Here is an 18,265-nt window from a genome sequence, read left to right as displayed (position 1 = left end):
ACTGGGGCCCATCTTGTTTAATACCTTTATTGATGACCTAGATGAGGGCATTGAGTGCACCCTCAGCAAGTTTGCAGATGACACCAAGCTGGAAGGTGGTGTGGATCTGCTTGAGGGTAGGGCAGCCCTTCAGAGGGAGTTCGACAGGCTGAACCACTGGGCTGAGGTGAATGGGATGAGGTTTAACAAGGCCAAGTGTGGAGTTCTGCACTTTGGGCACAACAACCCCACACAGTGTTATAGGCTTGGGGGTGAGTGGCTTGATGAATGTGAAGAAGAGAAGGACCTGGGGGTGTTGGTTGATGCTCGGCTGAACATGAGCCAACAGTGTGCTCAGGTGGCGTCTGGATGACATGCTGCGTGATATGGTTTAGTACTAGTGGTGGCAATGGTGATGAGGAGATGGTTGGCAAATGGGATCCTGGGCTCCATCAGGAGAGGGGTGGCCAGCAGGGACAGGGAGGTGATTGTCCCTCTCTACACGGCTCTTGTGAGGCCCCATCTGGAGTATTGTGTCCAGGTGTGGAGCCCTCAGTACAAGAAAGACATTGAGATTTTGGAAAGGGTCCAGAGGAGGGCGACTAAGATGATCAGGGGGCTGGAGCACCTCCCCTATGAGGACAGGCTGAGGGAGTTGGGCTTGTTCAGCCTGGAGAAGAGAAGGCTGCGGGGTGACCTCATTGCAGCCTATCAATACCTGAAGGGAACCTACACCCAGGAGGGGAGTAAACTCTTCAAAAGGGCTGACGACAGCAGGACTAGGGGAAATGGTTTTAAGTTGAAGGAGGGAAGATTTAGGTTAGATGTTAGGGGGAAGTTCTTTACTAGGAGAGTGGTTAGGCCCTGGAACGGGCTGCCCAGGGAGGTTGTGGATGCCCCGTCCTTGGACGTGTTTAAGGCCAGGTTGGACGGGGTCCTGGGCAACCTGATCTGAATATGTATGTTGGTGGCCCTGCTAGGCAGGGGGGTTGGAACTACGTGATCCTTGGGGTCCCTTCCAACCCGGGTGATTCTGTGATTCTGTGTGATTCTGTGACTGATCTTATAGGTCGTTTCCAACCTTGTGATTCTATGATTCTATGAACTAGAAGAGAACCTCATAAAGAGTACACACACTGACAAAAAAAAAATCATTGGATTTAACTAACATGGATGTGAAGAAACAAGAAAGAAACATCTACTGATTGTAGCCAAGACCCTTCAGCAAATGATTAAGAGCGCAGACCTTTCTGCAAGGGCTTTCATTACACAGGTCTAATACTCCTCTTTCATAATGTATTAGTAGACTACCATTTTATACTTAAAAGTTAGAGTGAGTTTTGACAGTACCTCAGATCCCTTTTTTCACATATACAGATGACTTATCAGCTGTACACAGAAGAAATGCAAACACGCATTAACTTCAAAGCAACAGAATCAACACACATGAGGAAAATCTGCAAGATACAGAAAACTGGCAAAATTGAAAGCAAGTGGTTTCAACTACAGCATTTCAATCAAACCTAAGCAAAACGTATGTAGAGACAGTCAACATCACATTTCCCAATTTATTTATAATTCATACCTTTGTAAACCTGGAATTAAGTGTATCCATAGCCTGCACTATAATCTTGCAAAAAAACTCTCTCAGAGCATCCAAGCTGCAGTGTGACATGAGAGTGAGGAGAGAGCGATCCACAAAAGCTTGACGGACAGTATTTGAAAGAAGGTCTTCATTCTGGAACATCTTGTGAACAGTGTCCAGCAGTACTACTTGTTTGTCAGTGCTGCTCCTAAATAAGATAGAAATTGCAAGAAGAAAACTCATTCTTACCAGACTCCATTTGTGTTTTAAACCACTTCTGTCATTAAAATTATATTGTCTTTGTTCATACACACTTAGGTATCCTACAAGACATGCAAGATCAGTTTGAAACTCTCTAAGGCAAATCTCAGCTTCTTGCCCTGCAAGAAGTGGTAAACTTGCTTGTACATCTCTGACGGTTTAATACAAAAGCCATCTTTGTCAGCCTCAATCTAAAAAAAAAAAAAAAAAAAAAAAAAAAAAAAAAAAAAACCAGCATCTGGTACACATGAAAGGTGGAAGCAAATAGAAAAAGATGAGGAAAGGTATTATCCTGTTCTGCACAAACCTTGAGCTTTGTGTGCAGGTTTGGGCACCACACTATAAAGACTTAAAGCTATCGGAAAGTGTTCAAAGAAAGTCTGTGAAGATGGTGAAGGGTCTGGAGGGAAAGGTGTGTGAGGAATGGGTGAGCAACCTGGGTTTGCTCAACCCAGAGCAGAGGAGTTAAGGGGAGGCCTCATGGAGGCTGCAGCTCCTCACAGGGAGCTGAGGGGCAGCACTGAGCTCTGCTCTGTGTGACAGTGTCAGGGCCCAAGGGAACAGCATGGAGCTGCATCAGGGGAGGGGCAGCTGGGAGTTAGGGAAAGCATCTGCACCAGAAGGTGGTCAAGCCCTGGAATAGGCTGCCCACAGTGGTGGTCACAGTCTCAAAATGCCAGAGTCCCAGGAGTTGTCAGACAACATTCTGATGTAGGGTTTGAACTTCGGGTGGTCGTGTGTGGAGCCAGGGTTTGATGATCCTTAAGGGTCTGTTCCAACTCAGGATATTCTATGGTTCTAGATGAATCACTGCTCTGAATAATTTTGTAGTAGCTAAAACTTCAAAAAATTGGGACCTGGACAGAAGATAAATGACTGTATGTCGCAAACTGCATACTTCAAAACAATCATTACTTAATAGCTCATCATAAATTGGAATGCTTGGTTTCTACACTAAAGACCTGTTCTGTGAACAGAGCATATTTTTGTCAACAGCTTATCAGACAGGAAACATTTTAATTAAAAAAAAAAAAAAAAAAAAAAAAATGCTGCTCTTTTTCCAAGGGAGTTGAGCAAATTAACTTGCTGACAATTTAAGTGTTATTTACTTATGCGAGCACTGTGGTTACACAGTGATAGCAAAAATAGGTATTGCACACAACTACTACCTTCAAAGTGCATTCTGCCAGAATGAGCCACTTTACAGAAGGCTTTACAGAATTTGTCCAGAAATTGGCAGTGTCATCTGTAAGTTGGTGCCACTTCAGAAATATTTTGGAACAGTGAAGACAAAGTAACTACATGACTTAAACATATTATATAAAATGTTATGATGTTAACTATCACTGTGATATGGACAAGACGGACATTTAAATCATAAAAAGAATCACTAAGACCAAGAGCAAAATGCAATGGACCAAAATTTACCTTTTGGAAATTCTTTTGAAGCTGGCTTGAAATAAGTCCTCCATAGAATGTCTATGGTCCCTACAGAGGACTTCTGTCATCAGCTGCAACAACACTGGACTCTGAGACAACTCTAAAGCATCTAAAAACTGCAAAAAGATACAACACAAAGTAAGGAGTCACATGGAATCAAGTCAATTCCATTTAACTTTTCCATATCGATCAGAAGCAGATACTCAAGATATGCATATGTAATCCGCACATGTAAATTCTACAACTGAATAAAAATTTAACTAAGAACTAATAGCTGATTTCCTTAAGGGAACTGAGCTTATCTTTCTAATTCCAGACTCTGTGATATTTAAGTACACACCTACCTCTGCTATATATACACATATGCACACACCCCTATGTGATATATGGATCACTGTTTCAAGGTACAGTTCAACTAGGGTTCTAATTACATAATCATTTCTGAAAGACACTAACCTTCTTAGTGCAGTCCACATAGTTATTGTGCTTCAAGGTTCCTTTCGGAAACTCATCTGAACTCATGGGAAAATTGAAAGCTACAAGTTGATCAAGAGCATTCTTAAGTTCATTAAGTTTTTCTCCAGTCAAATTAGTGAAGAATGGAAGAATTATCACTGCCTGACCCTGAAAGAAAGATAAAAAAGCTTTAAAGGAAAATAAAATTATTCACTAATTACAAAGCATTTAAGGATTACAAAACAATCAGCAGTGGTTATGCTTACTGATTCAAAGTCTCAGAGAATTGAAAGATGCATCATGTAGCTGCTCTTCTTTAGGGTATTTCAGAAAACATCTTTGATCAATACTAAGTGGGAGTTAAAAGCTAATTAACATTTCCTGCCCAACACTGCCATATAGTAGACTTCTGTGATAGTGGATGCTCACTTAAAAAAAAAAAAAAAAAAAAAAAAAAAAAAAAAAGAAGCCATTGCTTTTATGCATCACCTAGCAGCTAAAGCAAGGTATATTTTGAATGCACAGTGAAGTTCAAAACTATCCACCAAAAGATGGACTGACAGAGCAGCAACCATGCAAAACTATTTTTTAAGTACAAAACTTATAGCCTTCTGGTCTGAAGCATCCACACAGCAACGTGCGCTTGTGACTAAGGCCAATGGTATCCTGGGATGCATCAAAGAGAGCATGGCCAGCAGGTCAAGGGAGGACATCCTACCCTCTACCATCCCCTGGTGAGGCCACATCTGGAATACTGTGTCCAATTCTGGGCTCCCCAATTCAAAAAAGACAAGGAACTCCTAGAAAAAGTCCAGCAGAGAGCCACAAAGATGATTAGGGGCCTGGAGCTTCTCATGTAGGAGGAAAGTCTGAGTAACCTGGGACTTACGGCTTCAAGCTGCGCCAGGGGAGATTCAGGCTGGACATTAGGAATTACTACTAGTCAGGCACTTGAATGGGCTGGTGGAGGGAGGTGGTGGAGTCACCAATCCTGGTGTTCAAGGAACGTTTGGACGTTATGTTGAGGGACATGGTTTATTGAAAACTGTTGGAGATGGGTGGATGGTTGCACTGGGTGATCCTGTGGGTCTTTTCCAGCCTTGGCGATTCTATGATTCCATGACTCTTCAGTCTGGAGAGCAGAAGGCTAAGAGACCATCTCATAACTGTTTATAAATATCTGAAGTGTGGGAGGACTCTTTTCAGTGGCATGCAGTAATAAGAATGAGGGGCAAGGGGACAAAACTGGAGCACAGGAAGTTCTATACTAACACAAGGAAGAACTTCTTTATAGCAAGACTGATGGAACACTGGAACAGACTGCCTGGAAGCTTTGTGAAGTCTCCTTCTCTGCAGCTATTCAAGACTCGCCTAAATGCCTATGTGTTTGCCTTACAGCAGGGAACCTGCTTTAGGAGGGGATTGGACTCAAAGAACCGGAACAGGCACCAGAATGGCTGCCCAGGGAGGTGGTGCAGTCGCCATCCCTGGCAGTGTTCAAGAGGCATCTGGATGAGGAGCTGTGAGATATGGTTTAGTGCTTGTGGTAGCAGTGGTAATGAGAAGACAGTGGACTAGATGATCTTACAGGTCATTTCCAACCTTGTGATTCCATGCACTCTAAAGATCCCTTCCAACTCCTACAATTCTGTGATTCTGTGTGTTTCTGTCATCCTATAACTTCTACTTTCAGTATGCAGTACTCTGTCTCCCTCTCTTGACCAAATCACATATAGCAGTTACTGGTCTGATACAGAGATGGACCTCAGTGCTTATTTATATTTTCACATTTAGAAAGTGCCACTCCATGCTCAAAGCCTGATTAAAAAAATGACACTTTAGAATTATAAACTATTTGCAACTGACAGTAAATTTTTCATAGAAAAAAATGAAGTTACACCCAAAACAAAAGCACAGCATCTGTGACATTGCTTTCTGACTAAAATACAATTATTCACAATTTTTAGGAAGCTGAATAGGGAAATAAAAAAAAAATGGATGTCCATCTGCAAACTAAGGTAAAAATTTAACTCTAATAACAGGAGACTTTATCAACCACTAACATTCTAATCTGGACAGATCAGGGAAGATACTTAAGTGAGCAACTTACCTTCAGATTTAAGCCTAAATTCTGATCAGTAAGTAGACTGGTATAGGTATCAAAAACAGCTGTAAATGCTTCATGACTGGTATTGAAAGAAACTGAAGAGTCTATCTGGAATGAAAGAGAAGTTAAAAATAAAGATTTGGTTCTGAACTAGTCAGATAAATCCTTATGTTAGTGAACAGTAAAAACAACCCATGTGCTGTAGAATTATGTTTCCAAAAATCTACTGAATGAACAGAAAGTACATATATTGCGATTCTGGTTTTAGAAGGACTATCAATAAGAATTCTAAAAGCACCTATGCTATACAAACAAGCTTACATGCTGGATATTTTCCAGTTCAAAAATAAACCAAGCTACATCTCAAAGCTAGATTTCCCTGTTAGTCACTTTACTAGCAATGAATACAGCAGTACAATTCACAATATGTGCCCCAAAGCATACCTTCAAAAAGATTCAAGTTGAAAATAATGACATTTACAATTTCAAATGTCCTCAAGTAAGTGAATATTTGTGTGCTTAAACGCAGCTACTTTTACAAGTTCCTAAAAAGAATGGGCTAAGTAGGTAAATTCTGTCTTCACAATAGAAAAAAAACAAAAAAAACCAACAAAACCAACACTAAGCAAAACCCCAATGTAACCAAAGTTAGAGGCCCTAAGAATCAAAACCTTTCTGCACAATATTGATTTAGGCTGCTTTGTTGTGACTTTCAAGATGCCAGCAAGGAAGAAGGAATGGTACCAGAGGCTGTTCATTTTCTAAGTTTCTCTCCATGCTTGTGTCAATTCTCCAGAAGGCCGAAAAGCAGAAAAACACGTGAGCAGCTAAAATAAGAAAGCTGGCAGGGAGAAGAGCAAAATCCAGTAATTTCTGCCTGTCCAAATATTTTTTGTACTTTGCAAAAAAAAAAAAAAAAAAAAAAAAAAAAAACCAACTAAGCCGACTGTCATTACTCAGCTTTTTTTTCCTTCTTTTTTTCCCCTCAGATATAAGAGAAACAAAGAAAACCATTCCTGTAAGCTATATTCTACAGAATTTCTACAGAATTAGAAAAGTTACCTGGCCATTACAAAACAATGCATACCTGGAGAACTTTTGCCAGCAGAGTCAAGACTGCCATTTTGCTCTCAGGAGATGCACCTTTGGCCCACCAACTGTCAAGCCTCTTCCAGTTTCTCAGTACTGCTGTGACCAGTTTTACTCCTTGCTGCTTGCGTATGGTACGCTCCCTAAAACTCTGATCTAACATGCCATTCAAAATGCTTCCAACCTGAAAAGAAAAGCAACAGAGATTCTTGCCTTCCAAGCAACATGATGATACTATCTCCTAACTGGTATGGTCAGTCATGGGGAAGAACAAAAAACCAAATCACAGATTCAGGAGAAAGTCAACCAAAAAGTGCTCATTCAGGGAAGACGATGAATATCCTGTCAGCTTCAGACAGATCTGTTTGTCTGAGTTACCATCTGTCCTAAAAGCACCAAAATTAGAAGCACCCCCCTAATTTGACTTTGTGAAAAAGCTGAAGATGGGATCTAAAATTAGAAAATCTTAATTCTATTCCAAATCCTTAATTAAAACTACACTTAACAGAAAGTAAGAACTTAGTAAAGGAACTTTCAAATTAAGTCAGCTAACACATCAGGGGAGGATTTTCAATTTACTGCATCACACAGCAATGCTAGATTTAAATCTCAACAGGATACAGGAGTCACTGTGTAGGTATTTAGAAGCACCTACTTTTCAAAGAGAGACACCTACCATACTCCTTCCTGTTTAAATCAAACACCAATACATTTTGTGTGAATACAGAGAAACAAATAATAACCCAGAGTAACTTTGAGGATCAATATTTGAAAATACAAGTTAGCATGGAACTGAGAAATGGGAGAGTCACATATATAACTTACTTGCATAAACTCTGAAAACAGAAATAAAACTTCAAACAAGTTATGAACAAGTACATTCCAATCCTCTTCCTTTAAGAGTTTAAGATGTGACAAATTACTACTTATCACCAACTTCTAAGCCTGAATTCTGCATTTTCCTCTATATTAGTTAGCAATTCAACTGGATTGTGATTTCAGTGAATTTGTATGGGTACATTAAATATATATATTTTTTTTTTTACCAAACTAAACAATCACATAAAGCTGAATAAATGCCTTAATCAAATCACTGTATTACTCATTAATCTTTCAGAATGCAGCCCTTACATAGTGCACAAAAATGGGAACGATCAGACTTGCTTTGAAAGGATATTCTTCAGATGAAGTACTATGCAAAATTCCTGAAATTCATAGAGTTTACAGTAATTAACAGGCAAGCATTTTCCACTCAAATCAGGTTGCCAAGGACCATGAAGTCAGTGCCAACAGGCTGTAACCCAAAACAAAACAAAGCAAACAAAAAAAACACAAAATAAACCACTAAAAAGCCCTATCAATACCATGCTTCCCAAGTGCAACTGAAGACACTCAGTTACATCCAACCATAACAAAGAAGCATTACTTCTTATTTGAAAGGACAAATTCATATGGAAATGTTAGAAGTTTAATACCATTTGGGGATTGCTGACAGATGATTCCATAAGCTGGATTACTACCACATCCAGATTTTTTAGCAGCTGCTGATTAATGGTGTCTGAGAACAGGCTGTAGAAATACTGTCCATGAGAAAAATTGACAAAGTTTCTCTCTGAGGCTTCAGATAATGGCACAGATAACACCACCGAGTTCAACAGCAGACTTACTAGTTCCTCACACTGTAAAATGTAAGACAGCACCAGAGTTATCTCAAATGTATTAAGTTTCACAAATTTCCTGGAAAAAAAAACAACAAAAATGCCCCCCAAAAAAACAACCACCAAAACCAACCACACTGCCTTTTTTAAAAAAGCTCCCATCTCAAATGGTTTCATGTTACCATGAAATACAGTAATAAAGCATAAACAAAATACTGAAATGCTTGCTACTTAAAATTTCCCTTTGTCCCTTGATTAAGCCAGAGAGCATTTGCAGCTTCTCTGTAGGAGTATGAATAAAGCTTTGTTTACCTAAAATACATATATTCTGGTTATTCTACAGGATAGTTCCTGAAAATAGAAAGTTGGGATGAAGTATTCAGATTGGAGAACCACATCCTACCTGATCATCAATGGCAAAGGCAAGCTGCAGGAGTCTATCAGCTAATCGCTTACTGCTGATGTCTACTGCTGGAAGAGAGCTCCTTTCACTCCCAGGTGCAATGCCTTTATAAACAACTGAAAGAAGCTTAGAGGCAATTGAGGGATGAGGCCTTTCACCCTATAGGAAAAAAAAAGTGCCAATGAATATAAGCTGAAAAAATAACACAAAGACTTTTTAGTTTATCTGTCTAGGTAACAGAAACACAAATTCCAAGCCAATTTCACTGGAACAGGCTGCCCAGGGAGGTGGTGGAGTCTCCTTCTCTGGAGATGTTCAAGACCTGCCTGGATGCCTACCTGTGTGACCTGCTGTAGGGAACCTGCTTTGGCAGGGGGGTTGGACTCGATGATCTCTGGAGGTCCCTTCCAACCCCTACAATTCTGTGATTTCTCATAAAGCAATGCAAATACATACAAGACTCCTTTGTAATTGAACTGCAAAGCTTTTAATCAAATTGTGTAGTGCACAAGGTTCAAAACAATTTTTGAAACATTTCCAAATGATTCAGATCTGAAAAAAATCTGGGAGAGGAGAACAATACTACAGGAACAAAATGAAAAGCTCAATGAGAATGGGTGAGCTTCAGGAGGTAAGCCACGCAGTTCCTTGAGAACTGCTGTGCTATAATCTCAATTCTAGATTCTCAGACATAAAAGATGGATGGCAAGTACACACAGAAATGAAATGGGTTTATTACTTGCCAAATGTAGCCACATGCTTAGCAGCTGACAAATTCTTTCAGTCCTTATGCCTCCTGCTTAATGTTTTCTTTAAATTGCCCAAATTGTTTGACTACAATCAGAAACTTACTAGAAATAATAATTCTGAGCAATGTAACCTACACCCTCATCCCTAACTGCTCTCTATCCTGTTTTCCTGCAACTCAGACCCACTGCATTGCTTCTGATCAGCCAATGGACATTTCTGTCCTTGGAAAAAAGTTCACCCTTTCCAGTGTTCCAGAGACTTGGTGCAACATTTCTTCACAGCACAAACGGTCTTACACAAAACAAGATACTGCTTTTTGGATTGCAGAATTGCTATTTAAAAACATGTCTCAGGATTTTTGAGGATCAAAGAAAATGTGCTCCTACAAAGCTCAATGAAAGCAAAAATTTGGGGTAGATTCTAGTTGCCTCCAGGCCCTAGAAACTAGAGGAAGACAGACATGATGACAAAGACTGTTCACACCTCAACATTATGCCACCCAGATTTGTAGAATAGGCATAAAGCATGTATTTCTGGTCCCATTCAACATCAGCTTTTCACTGTTGATCTCATTTCACATAAATTTACCCAATCCGTTCTCAGTTTTCATATTACACTTTTACATGTGTAAAGCTTTTATCTTTATAAAAATATTCAGAATTAATTTCTGGATAAACAGTTACCTGATTGTGAAGAACAGAATGAAGCAGACCAGATTTCTGGAGTTGCTTGCAGGCAGAAAGAACAGCACTAAACTTAACTTCATCAAAACGCTCATCTGAATTAAACAGATCAACAGAAAAAAGGTCCTCAAAGCTAATAAGAAAAGAGAAGCAATAATGTTAGAGTGGTGGAGATACCTATTTGCAACTGTACAGAATATCATTTATTTCGCACTTATTTAAATTTCATTTGTTCTGAGCACTTGCTTACTAAAAAGCTCCTACTTACCTCTGTGGGGTGATTCTTTTTCTTAAACATAATTGCAAATTTTCTTTATAGGGAGATTTCATCAAAGCTTTCAAGAGTCTCACTGATATATCTGGGAGATTTTTCATGACTTGTACATCAGCTGTATTAAATCCTATATGTGATGGATCACACACTGTCATCACCAGAAGCTTTACAAAGTTTGCATTAAGCAACTCCTTCTCAAGTAGCTAGAAAGAATAAAACATTAAAAGAAAATTTAAGGAATCCTAAAAGCATTCGGAACTATTTTACTCTTAATTACTTAGCATTGCTCCTTTAGCTAGAAGGAAACATAACATGCAACATTAACTATTCTAGTGAAATGGCATTATCTTTCTTAAATAGATTAAATATCTGGATTTCAATGAATTGTACTAATGCATAGAAATAAAGTATCTATAAAAATACATAGGATGTATGCTATCAAATTGGAATTGAAATCTTTTTATATCCACATAGGCCTATTTCAGTCTTGATCATACATCTGTAATCACTTGGAAATCCAGATGTACACCCGTGTGCACACCATTAAACATTTACTTAAAAAAAAAAGACAGTCTCAGAACTATATCTGACACTGTATATTTCACAAATACTATATTTTATAGCTTTAATTATGGTTTGCATTACATCCAAGCTAGGCAAGTTAAGAGATCTGAACATTTTTTTCTGAATTCAAGAAAAAATTGCCACAATGTCACTTTTTGATTTAAGTAACTATTGCCTTGACAAACTTAAGGCAATCAGGACTCCTGAAAAAATATTCATTGCAAGTACTCTATGCAGAACAATCTCACAGTCAATTTCTTTACTGAAATATATAGGAAATATTCACCCCTCTATTCAAAACTATGTCAACCACTAAAATTCATCTTTGCAGCATACTTTCTCTCTTACATGCAAAGATTGTAACAGCTGGTGATGCTTAGTTACCAATCTGAAACAAAGCACCACTAAGGATAAGATATCCAGCAAATTAACCTCACTGTGAAAAAAATCCATCTAATTGCATATACAATTTGTATCTTTTACTCACTACAGATTTCACTGCCTACCTTCCAGAAATCCTGCTGGCATGTTTCCAGGATCATGGTGACAAACTCCATGATTCGCACGATAATTGTACACTTACTGTAATTATACACTTCTTTCTCTTGAGGACTGAATATGTTGCCTCTCGATCTGCAATCAAAGCACCGCTCTGCTGCATGAATATCATGCAAGGCAATAGTTTCAAGGAAGAAATCCACTGCTTCCAAGAATGAGGACCTGTCATTTACACCTATGGTGAATCACAGTAAGCAGAAATGATATAGCAGCTCGCAACTTTTCTATATGTTGTTTTACATAAGGAAGAAAACAGTTGTGTTGAGATAATGAACAGAAAAACTACAGCGTCTCACACGAGTACTTCCTGAAAGCTGTATGTAATTTGCAAATATTAACATTCTGGTCAGTAAAGCGTAGCTTTCTAACTACTGATCATTATAAGCATGTAATCATCAATGATCATTCAGGCACATGTAATAAGGGTGAAAGTTTCAAATCTATAGTTTTGAATAGCTTGGCTGTATACTAACTGCATCTGTATGGGAACTGCTGAGTCACGGCCTGAACCTCTGATCACCTGAGGCGAGCCATGAGTCAGCCAGAGGAGCACAGGTGAAGGCAATTCTCCTGTGCTGCTGGAAGGGGTGGAGCCTGGCTCTACCACTCCTAGACCTATTTAAGAGCTGGCTACCAGTAGGGAAGGATCTCGTCTGGAGATCCCTTCTTCTAGTGCTTTCTGTAGGTAAGCCTTCCATTTATTCTCCTTATTATCCTAGTCTATTTTGCTTAACTCTCTTGTGATTATAACATCTTAATATCCATTGATTATACAGCATCTAATAAAGATCTTCTAATATTGTTTTAATAAAGACAGAGATGACACAGGCAGGCTACCTACTATATGCGGGAGACTTTTATGCAACTGTGCTGTCAGTGATGAAAAGTATTTTGGTCAGAAGTGAAGGAAACATTAAGAAAACCTCTTGGTTAAGACTCAGTGTTTACATAAGGTATTACAATCAAATGCAAAGCAGTTCAAGCTGAAGCATCAGAAATTGACTTAAAGGCTTGAAGTAAAAAGGGGACTTCTTTCATCGCTTTCTCATAGCTCCCTCCAGAAAGTTAAAGTTACAGCATTAACAAAATACTTCATAAGAAAAAACAAACAAACAAAGAACACAGCTGTCATTGAGATCTTTGAGATAGTCTGTAAAATTCATTAATTCCATATTTGAGACAAAGGCTTCAAGTCTGAGGTGGGAACTCCTCCTGGAGCTACTCCTCTGTAACAGGCATGACTCACCGTAATGCAACTGTTAATCACTCACCCAGTATTTCATGAGGCTTGATCATTCGCAGCTCAAAGAAAGTATTGTAGCAGTCCAGTGCTGCTAAGAACATGTCCATCCACCGCATGACAGTCGGTAAACTAAAGGGCTCCTGCATATTACGGAGTGTTGGCTGAGAAAGAATCCCAGATGGGCTTTTGGCATCACTGCCACCTCCTTCAAATTTGTTAATAAGGAAAGAAACGTCTTCCTTTTTTAAAACATCAGCCAGCCAAGAAGATGGAGAATTGTTTCCTGATAGAAGTAAAAAACATATCTGAATTCTATAGGAAAATAACTCATTTCCAAGTAACAAGGAATTGCAGGCAAATGGACTATCACAGTCAAATTTTGTGTTTTCATTTGGATCTTCTAGTATAGAAGTTATCATACCACTGAAGTTAACCACCAGGAAGAGGCTAATCTACAAGCTGCTCCCACTATTTCCCAGTCAGCAAATGCTGCCTTCATAGCAATACACAACAGTAGCCCCAGGCCCAGAAGTTCTTTTTCCTGACCAGAAGGAAGTCTTCAATAAATGTCTCTTCCATGCCCACAACCCCAACCCAAAACCTGTGATTCTCACATTTGCTTTCCAACATTAGCACCTAAATAGCAGTGAGGAGACATTTACTTCAAAAGTATTTTTTCTAAGAATATATTGCCCAGAAAATGCATAGAAAAGAAATGCACAGCATTTAGAAAGCAAGGATCACAGAATCCTAGAATCATCTGAATTGAAAGGAACCTTTAAAGGTCATTTAGTCCAAATGCCCTGCAATGAACAGGGATACCTACAACTAGATCAGGTTGTTCAGAGCCCCGTCCAGTCTGGCCTTGAGTGTCTCCAACAGAGGCTTCCAGCACTTCTCTCAGCAACCTGTGCCAGTGCCTCACCACCCTTATTGTAAAAAAAACCTTACTTTCTTACATCCAGTCTAAATCACCCCTCTTTTAGTTTGAAACCATTTCCCCTTGTCCTATCACAACAGATCCTGCTAAAGAGTGTCCCTTTCCTTCTTATAGCCCCCCCCTTTAGATACTGAAAAGGCTGCTCTCAGGTCTTCCCAGATCCTTCTCATCTCCAGGCTGAACAGCCTCAGCTCTCTCAGCCTGTCAACATAGGAAAGGTGTTTCATTCCTTGCATGTTTGTGTGGCCTTGCTCTGGATGTGCTCCAACAGGTTTATGACTCTCCTGTACCGAGGACTCTACAGCTGGACTCCAGGTGAGGTCACACTACCTCAGAATAGAGGGGCAGGAACACCTCCCTCACCCTGCTGACCACACTTCTTTTGATGCAGACCAGTATATATAGTTTTCTGGGCTGCAAGGCTGCACACTGCTGGCTCAGGTTCGCTTTACCATCCACCAGTACTCCCAAGTCCTTCTCAGCAGGGCTGTGTTCCATCCTTACATACCCCAGCTTGTACTGATAGTGAGGGTTGCAATGACCCAGGTGCAAGACTCTGCACTTAGATTTGTTGAACCTCACAAGGTTCACCTGGACCCACTGCTCAAGCCTGTCTACATCTCTCTGGATGGCGTTCCTCCCCTCTGGAGTATCAACCAGACCACACAGCTTATAGTCATCAGCAAACTCTGCTGAGGGTGCATTCAACCCCAGTGTCAATGTCACTGATGAGGTAATAATATAATGCAACTTATAATACCTGGTAATAAAGGAACAAATTCATAAAAGAGCTCCATGGCTTTATGTCGACACTCTGTCTGAGGTCGTCCACATTGCACTAAGAGCCACATGACAACATCTTGAAGGCACACTGACTTAGTAGCTGGAAATCCCCTAAACAAGAGTATTTGGAATTAATAGTATTCATGACATCTAACAAGAAGCCGTCATCTTCCAGTTGAAAAATAAATAAATAAATAACTAAAATCAGTGTTTCATGAGCATTATGTACATCCTTTTTATCTGTCTTACCAAACCCACATGCATTATAAGGAAGAGCTCTTCCACAAGCATAGCTTACACTGCTTTTTCTTTTTCCCCACACTGATTTGAAGTCCTAGAGAGCCATCTTTATATCAACAATTTAAAAAACAAAACCAGGTCTCTTTCTTTCTTTCTTTTTGTAACAAATGAAGACAAAAGTGATTTAAATTATAACACAAATTTTCCTCTCCGTTCACTACATGTAAGCTCAGACACATCTCAGATTCTACTTGCCAGTTTCTGTAGGTTACAGAACAGTTTGGGTCAAAAAGGACTTCAGGATATTTCTAAGTCCAGCCTTCTGCTTTAAAGAGAGTCCACTGTGTAATTAGAACATCTACTGTGATACTGAATCCACTCTTGCTTTTTCCACTTTTCTTGTTATGTCTCTATTTGCTATCTATAACATCCTACTGTAGGTAGTCCTACTCCTGCTAATACTTACAGCAATAATAAAAGTTTTAGAAGAACTTTCCTCCACTACCAACATTATTTTGAACATAACTGTGTGAGAAACATGCTCTTTTCTTCCATCCACTCAATATGAAAGGAAGCTATCCATTCTGAGCTCACCACACCAGATGAAAGAATGACTATTATGATCCTCTAAGATCACATCAAGCATTTCCCTCCAGTAGTTCAATAGACGTATTAGCAGAAAAGAGAATTTCTCCTCCTACACTGTGAGAATATACATCCATTAGTGGCAGTCACAGGAGGAATTCCCTATCCAGAATCACTGTTCAACAGCTGTATTATTCAAAAAACAAGAGTGTCAAACTGCTAACCGTGGCACCCGCCGTTTTCCTTCCTTGTTCAGAGCAGGTGCTTTATGCTTGATTATGCGCTTCAGGTGATTAATAGCATCACAACATTGTTGGGTGGTACCTGTTAGAAGGAGAGAATATGCATTTATGCATCTATAAATAATACCTCCATTAATTTAACACATTTATCACCCCAGAAATAGTGCAAGAGGCTGACACACACAGGATGTTTGTTACCTACACCATTCTCTGCTACAGCAATTTTTTCAAGGTTGAAGGACAAGACCACAAAACAGCAGAGTGGCCTCTGCTATAAAAACATATATTCTTCTTTTTGCTCTTACACTTAAACAGTAAACTGTTTCCACAAAATATTTATTTGGGGGCTATTTCTGTGATATCCCCAGCTGTTTCTCTGAAAGAAATAAAGCTTTGTAACATGAAATTTCAGCTGTTTTAATTATTATTAATTGATGAAAGCCAGAGCATGAGGAAAAAGCAAAGCAGATTTACTGGATACTGAAGAATCGTATGTATTGTGGAGGAGGTGACAGAATCTTCATGCATGCTGTCTTACAGAATAATTACATAGCAGCCAAGAATGACAAAATGATAAAAAATATTCCATAGAATATAGAGAAATTGCACTTTTTGAGAACTGTGTTTGACTTAAAAGAACAGACTTCAAAATTTTTAAGAAGCTACATTTTCACATCATGCAACTATAAAATTAGATCTCACATCATAAATACTATCAGTATTTATTACTGTTACTATAAAGGTGTATATCATAACAAACATGAAAAATGTTCTTTTCATTAAGCATAAAAAAAATCTTCCACATTTACCTGTTGCAAGGAGTTGACATAAACAGTTTTTAACTAGATATCAAATTAGCTCTCTACCATAAGAAATTGGTGCAAAGTAGGCACATTCCCTTCTCCCACAGTTAATTCATGACTTTCTTCTTTTTTTTCTTTTTCTTTTTTTAAATAAAAATTGAACTGGAACACTTTTGTTAGTTGTAGCTAATTATAGCTTACCCAATGATTTCTCATCTGTATGGGTTAAAGCCAGACTTTCCAGAAATACCACCAATGCTTCAAACACGAACTGTTCCACTAGAGAATTCTCTTCCCTTTAAAATTAGAAATAAAGGATAGGAAACTTGAGTAGAAGCACTGATTACAAAATTATAATTAAAAACAAATTAAAATGCTGCAGAAATAAACTGCACAAGACACCTACATAAAAAAAATACACCAAAACCATCTACAAGAGTGGCAGTGAAGACTTACTGAGTGCTTTTAAAAGACAAATAACTCACCATAAATCTGTGATAAAAATTTATAATTAAATCAAAGAATAATCTCAACAACACAGTTTCACAGCTGTTCTATACATGAATAGAACAAGTGTGAGTAGATGACTGTTTGGATCTTACACTGAATTCTTTTCACCTCCTTGAGCTTTTAGTTCAAGTTGGTTACAGTACCAAGCTCTGTTTACTCACCTAAATTCTCTGTAGATGCTGTTAAAAGCCAGCGCTGCACCAAGTCTCTTGAAAGCACTGGGATGAAGAGCAAGACTATATAATCTTTTAAAAAGAGACTTGGTGTTTGCTGGGCTTTTCTCCTGCTGTCTCGGTGTTGTCTGCTTAATAGACCACTTCAAAAATTCTCGTACACACTGACCACAGAAATCTCTCAGAGTGCTGTCAACTGGATCCACTATGCCACTCTGCAATTAAGCAAGATAATTTCATTGCAAGAATGAAAAAAGAAAAAAAAAAACCAACAAACCCACAACATTTTTAGTGCAGTGTTAGAGCAGCTTACAGAATTTTTCTTTAAGTAGTTTAAAAATGCGCTTAATTTCCCAGAAATAAAGCTTCAGAACTCATATGGTCCAGAGGAAGGACAGCATTTCCAGCCCTCACAGCACTGGATTCAGCCTCAAAGATTCGGGCTTCTCTTCCCATCTCAGTCAGAGCTTCTAAATTGGTTAGGTAGCTGAGGCATTCCATTTTCTGATAAGCCTGTTTTCTCTGCATTAAGAGACACTGTGCTAACACTGTCTTTCCTCTACAAAAAGTACCCTGAAACCTTCAGACCTTCAGGTCAGTGCAAAAATAAATAAATAGACAGATAGATAAATACATAAATAAAATTTAAAGCTTTTTCACCTAGCGAAATCAAAGAAACATAAAGTAAAATTAAACACACATCACAAGCAACTTTCCTTCAGGCTTGGGGAAAAATGGTATTCCAGTAGTTCCTTGTATACACTGATTATGAAAAGAGCATTTCATTACTCTTACACAGACTATGAAGACACCAGCTGCCTTCTGACAGTGTCAAAGTAACAGAAAAAGTCATCAAAGTCACCGTTGAGAATCACAAAATGGTCATAAAATTGATAAATTGTTAACCTTTATTCTGAAAAATAAGCAGCTATTACATCA

The 18,265-nt window shown here is 38.8% G+C and overlaps 1 protein-coding gene across 2 annotated transcripts in view; it reads right to left on the bottom strand.

Moving 5' to 3' along the window:
* Positions 1 to 18,265, bottom strand: part of PRKDC (protein kinase, DNA-activated, catalytic subunit) — an 83,883-nt gene that overhangs the window by 45,844 nt on the left and 19,774 nt on the right. For both annotated transcript variants that reach the window (XM_048938537.1, XM_048938538.1), the window contains exons 27-41: positions 17,315 to 17,541; positions 16,845 to 16,939; positions 15,823 to 15,922; positions 14,751 to 14,884; positions 13,079 to 13,333; positions 11,756 to 11,982; positions 10,680 to 10,888; positions 10,412 to 10,544; positions 8,979 to 9,137; positions 8,393 to 8,596; positions 6,916 to 7,101; positions 5,832 to 5,936; positions 3,722 to 3,889; positions 3,254 to 3,381; positions 1,565 to 1,772 (exon numbers count right to left, since the gene is read on the bottom strand). In XM_048938537.1, the coding sequence (XP_048794494.1) occupies positions 1,565 to 1,772; positions 3,254 to 3,381; positions 3,722 to 3,889; positions 5,832 to 5,936; positions 6,916 to 7,101; positions 8,393 to 8,596; positions 8,979 to 9,137; positions 10,412 to 10,544; positions 10,680 to 10,888; positions 11,756 to 11,982; positions 13,079 to 13,333; positions 14,751 to 14,884; positions 15,823 to 15,922; positions 16,845 to 16,939; positions 17,315 to 17,541 (2,538 nt within the window). The remainder of the gene's footprint in view (positions 1 to 1,564; positions 1,773 to 3,253; positions 3,382 to 3,721; positions 3,890 to 5,831; positions 5,937 to 6,915; positions 7,102 to 8,392; positions 8,597 to 8,978; positions 9,138 to 10,411; positions 10,545 to 10,679; positions 10,889 to 11,755; positions 11,983 to 13,078; positions 13,334 to 14,750; positions 14,885 to 15,822; positions 15,923 to 16,844; positions 16,940 to 17,314; positions 17,542 to 18,265) is intronic.

The sequence above is a fragment of the Lagopus muta genome, chromosome 3 (assembly GCF_023343835.1).
Source record: "Lagopus muta isolate bLagMut1 chromosome 3, bLagMut1 primary, whole genome shotgun sequence".
NCBI lineage: Eukaryota > Metazoa > Chordata > Aves > Galliformes > Phasianidae > Lagopus > Lagopus muta.
This window is presented reverse-complemented; position numbering and strand designations above follow the sequence as displayed.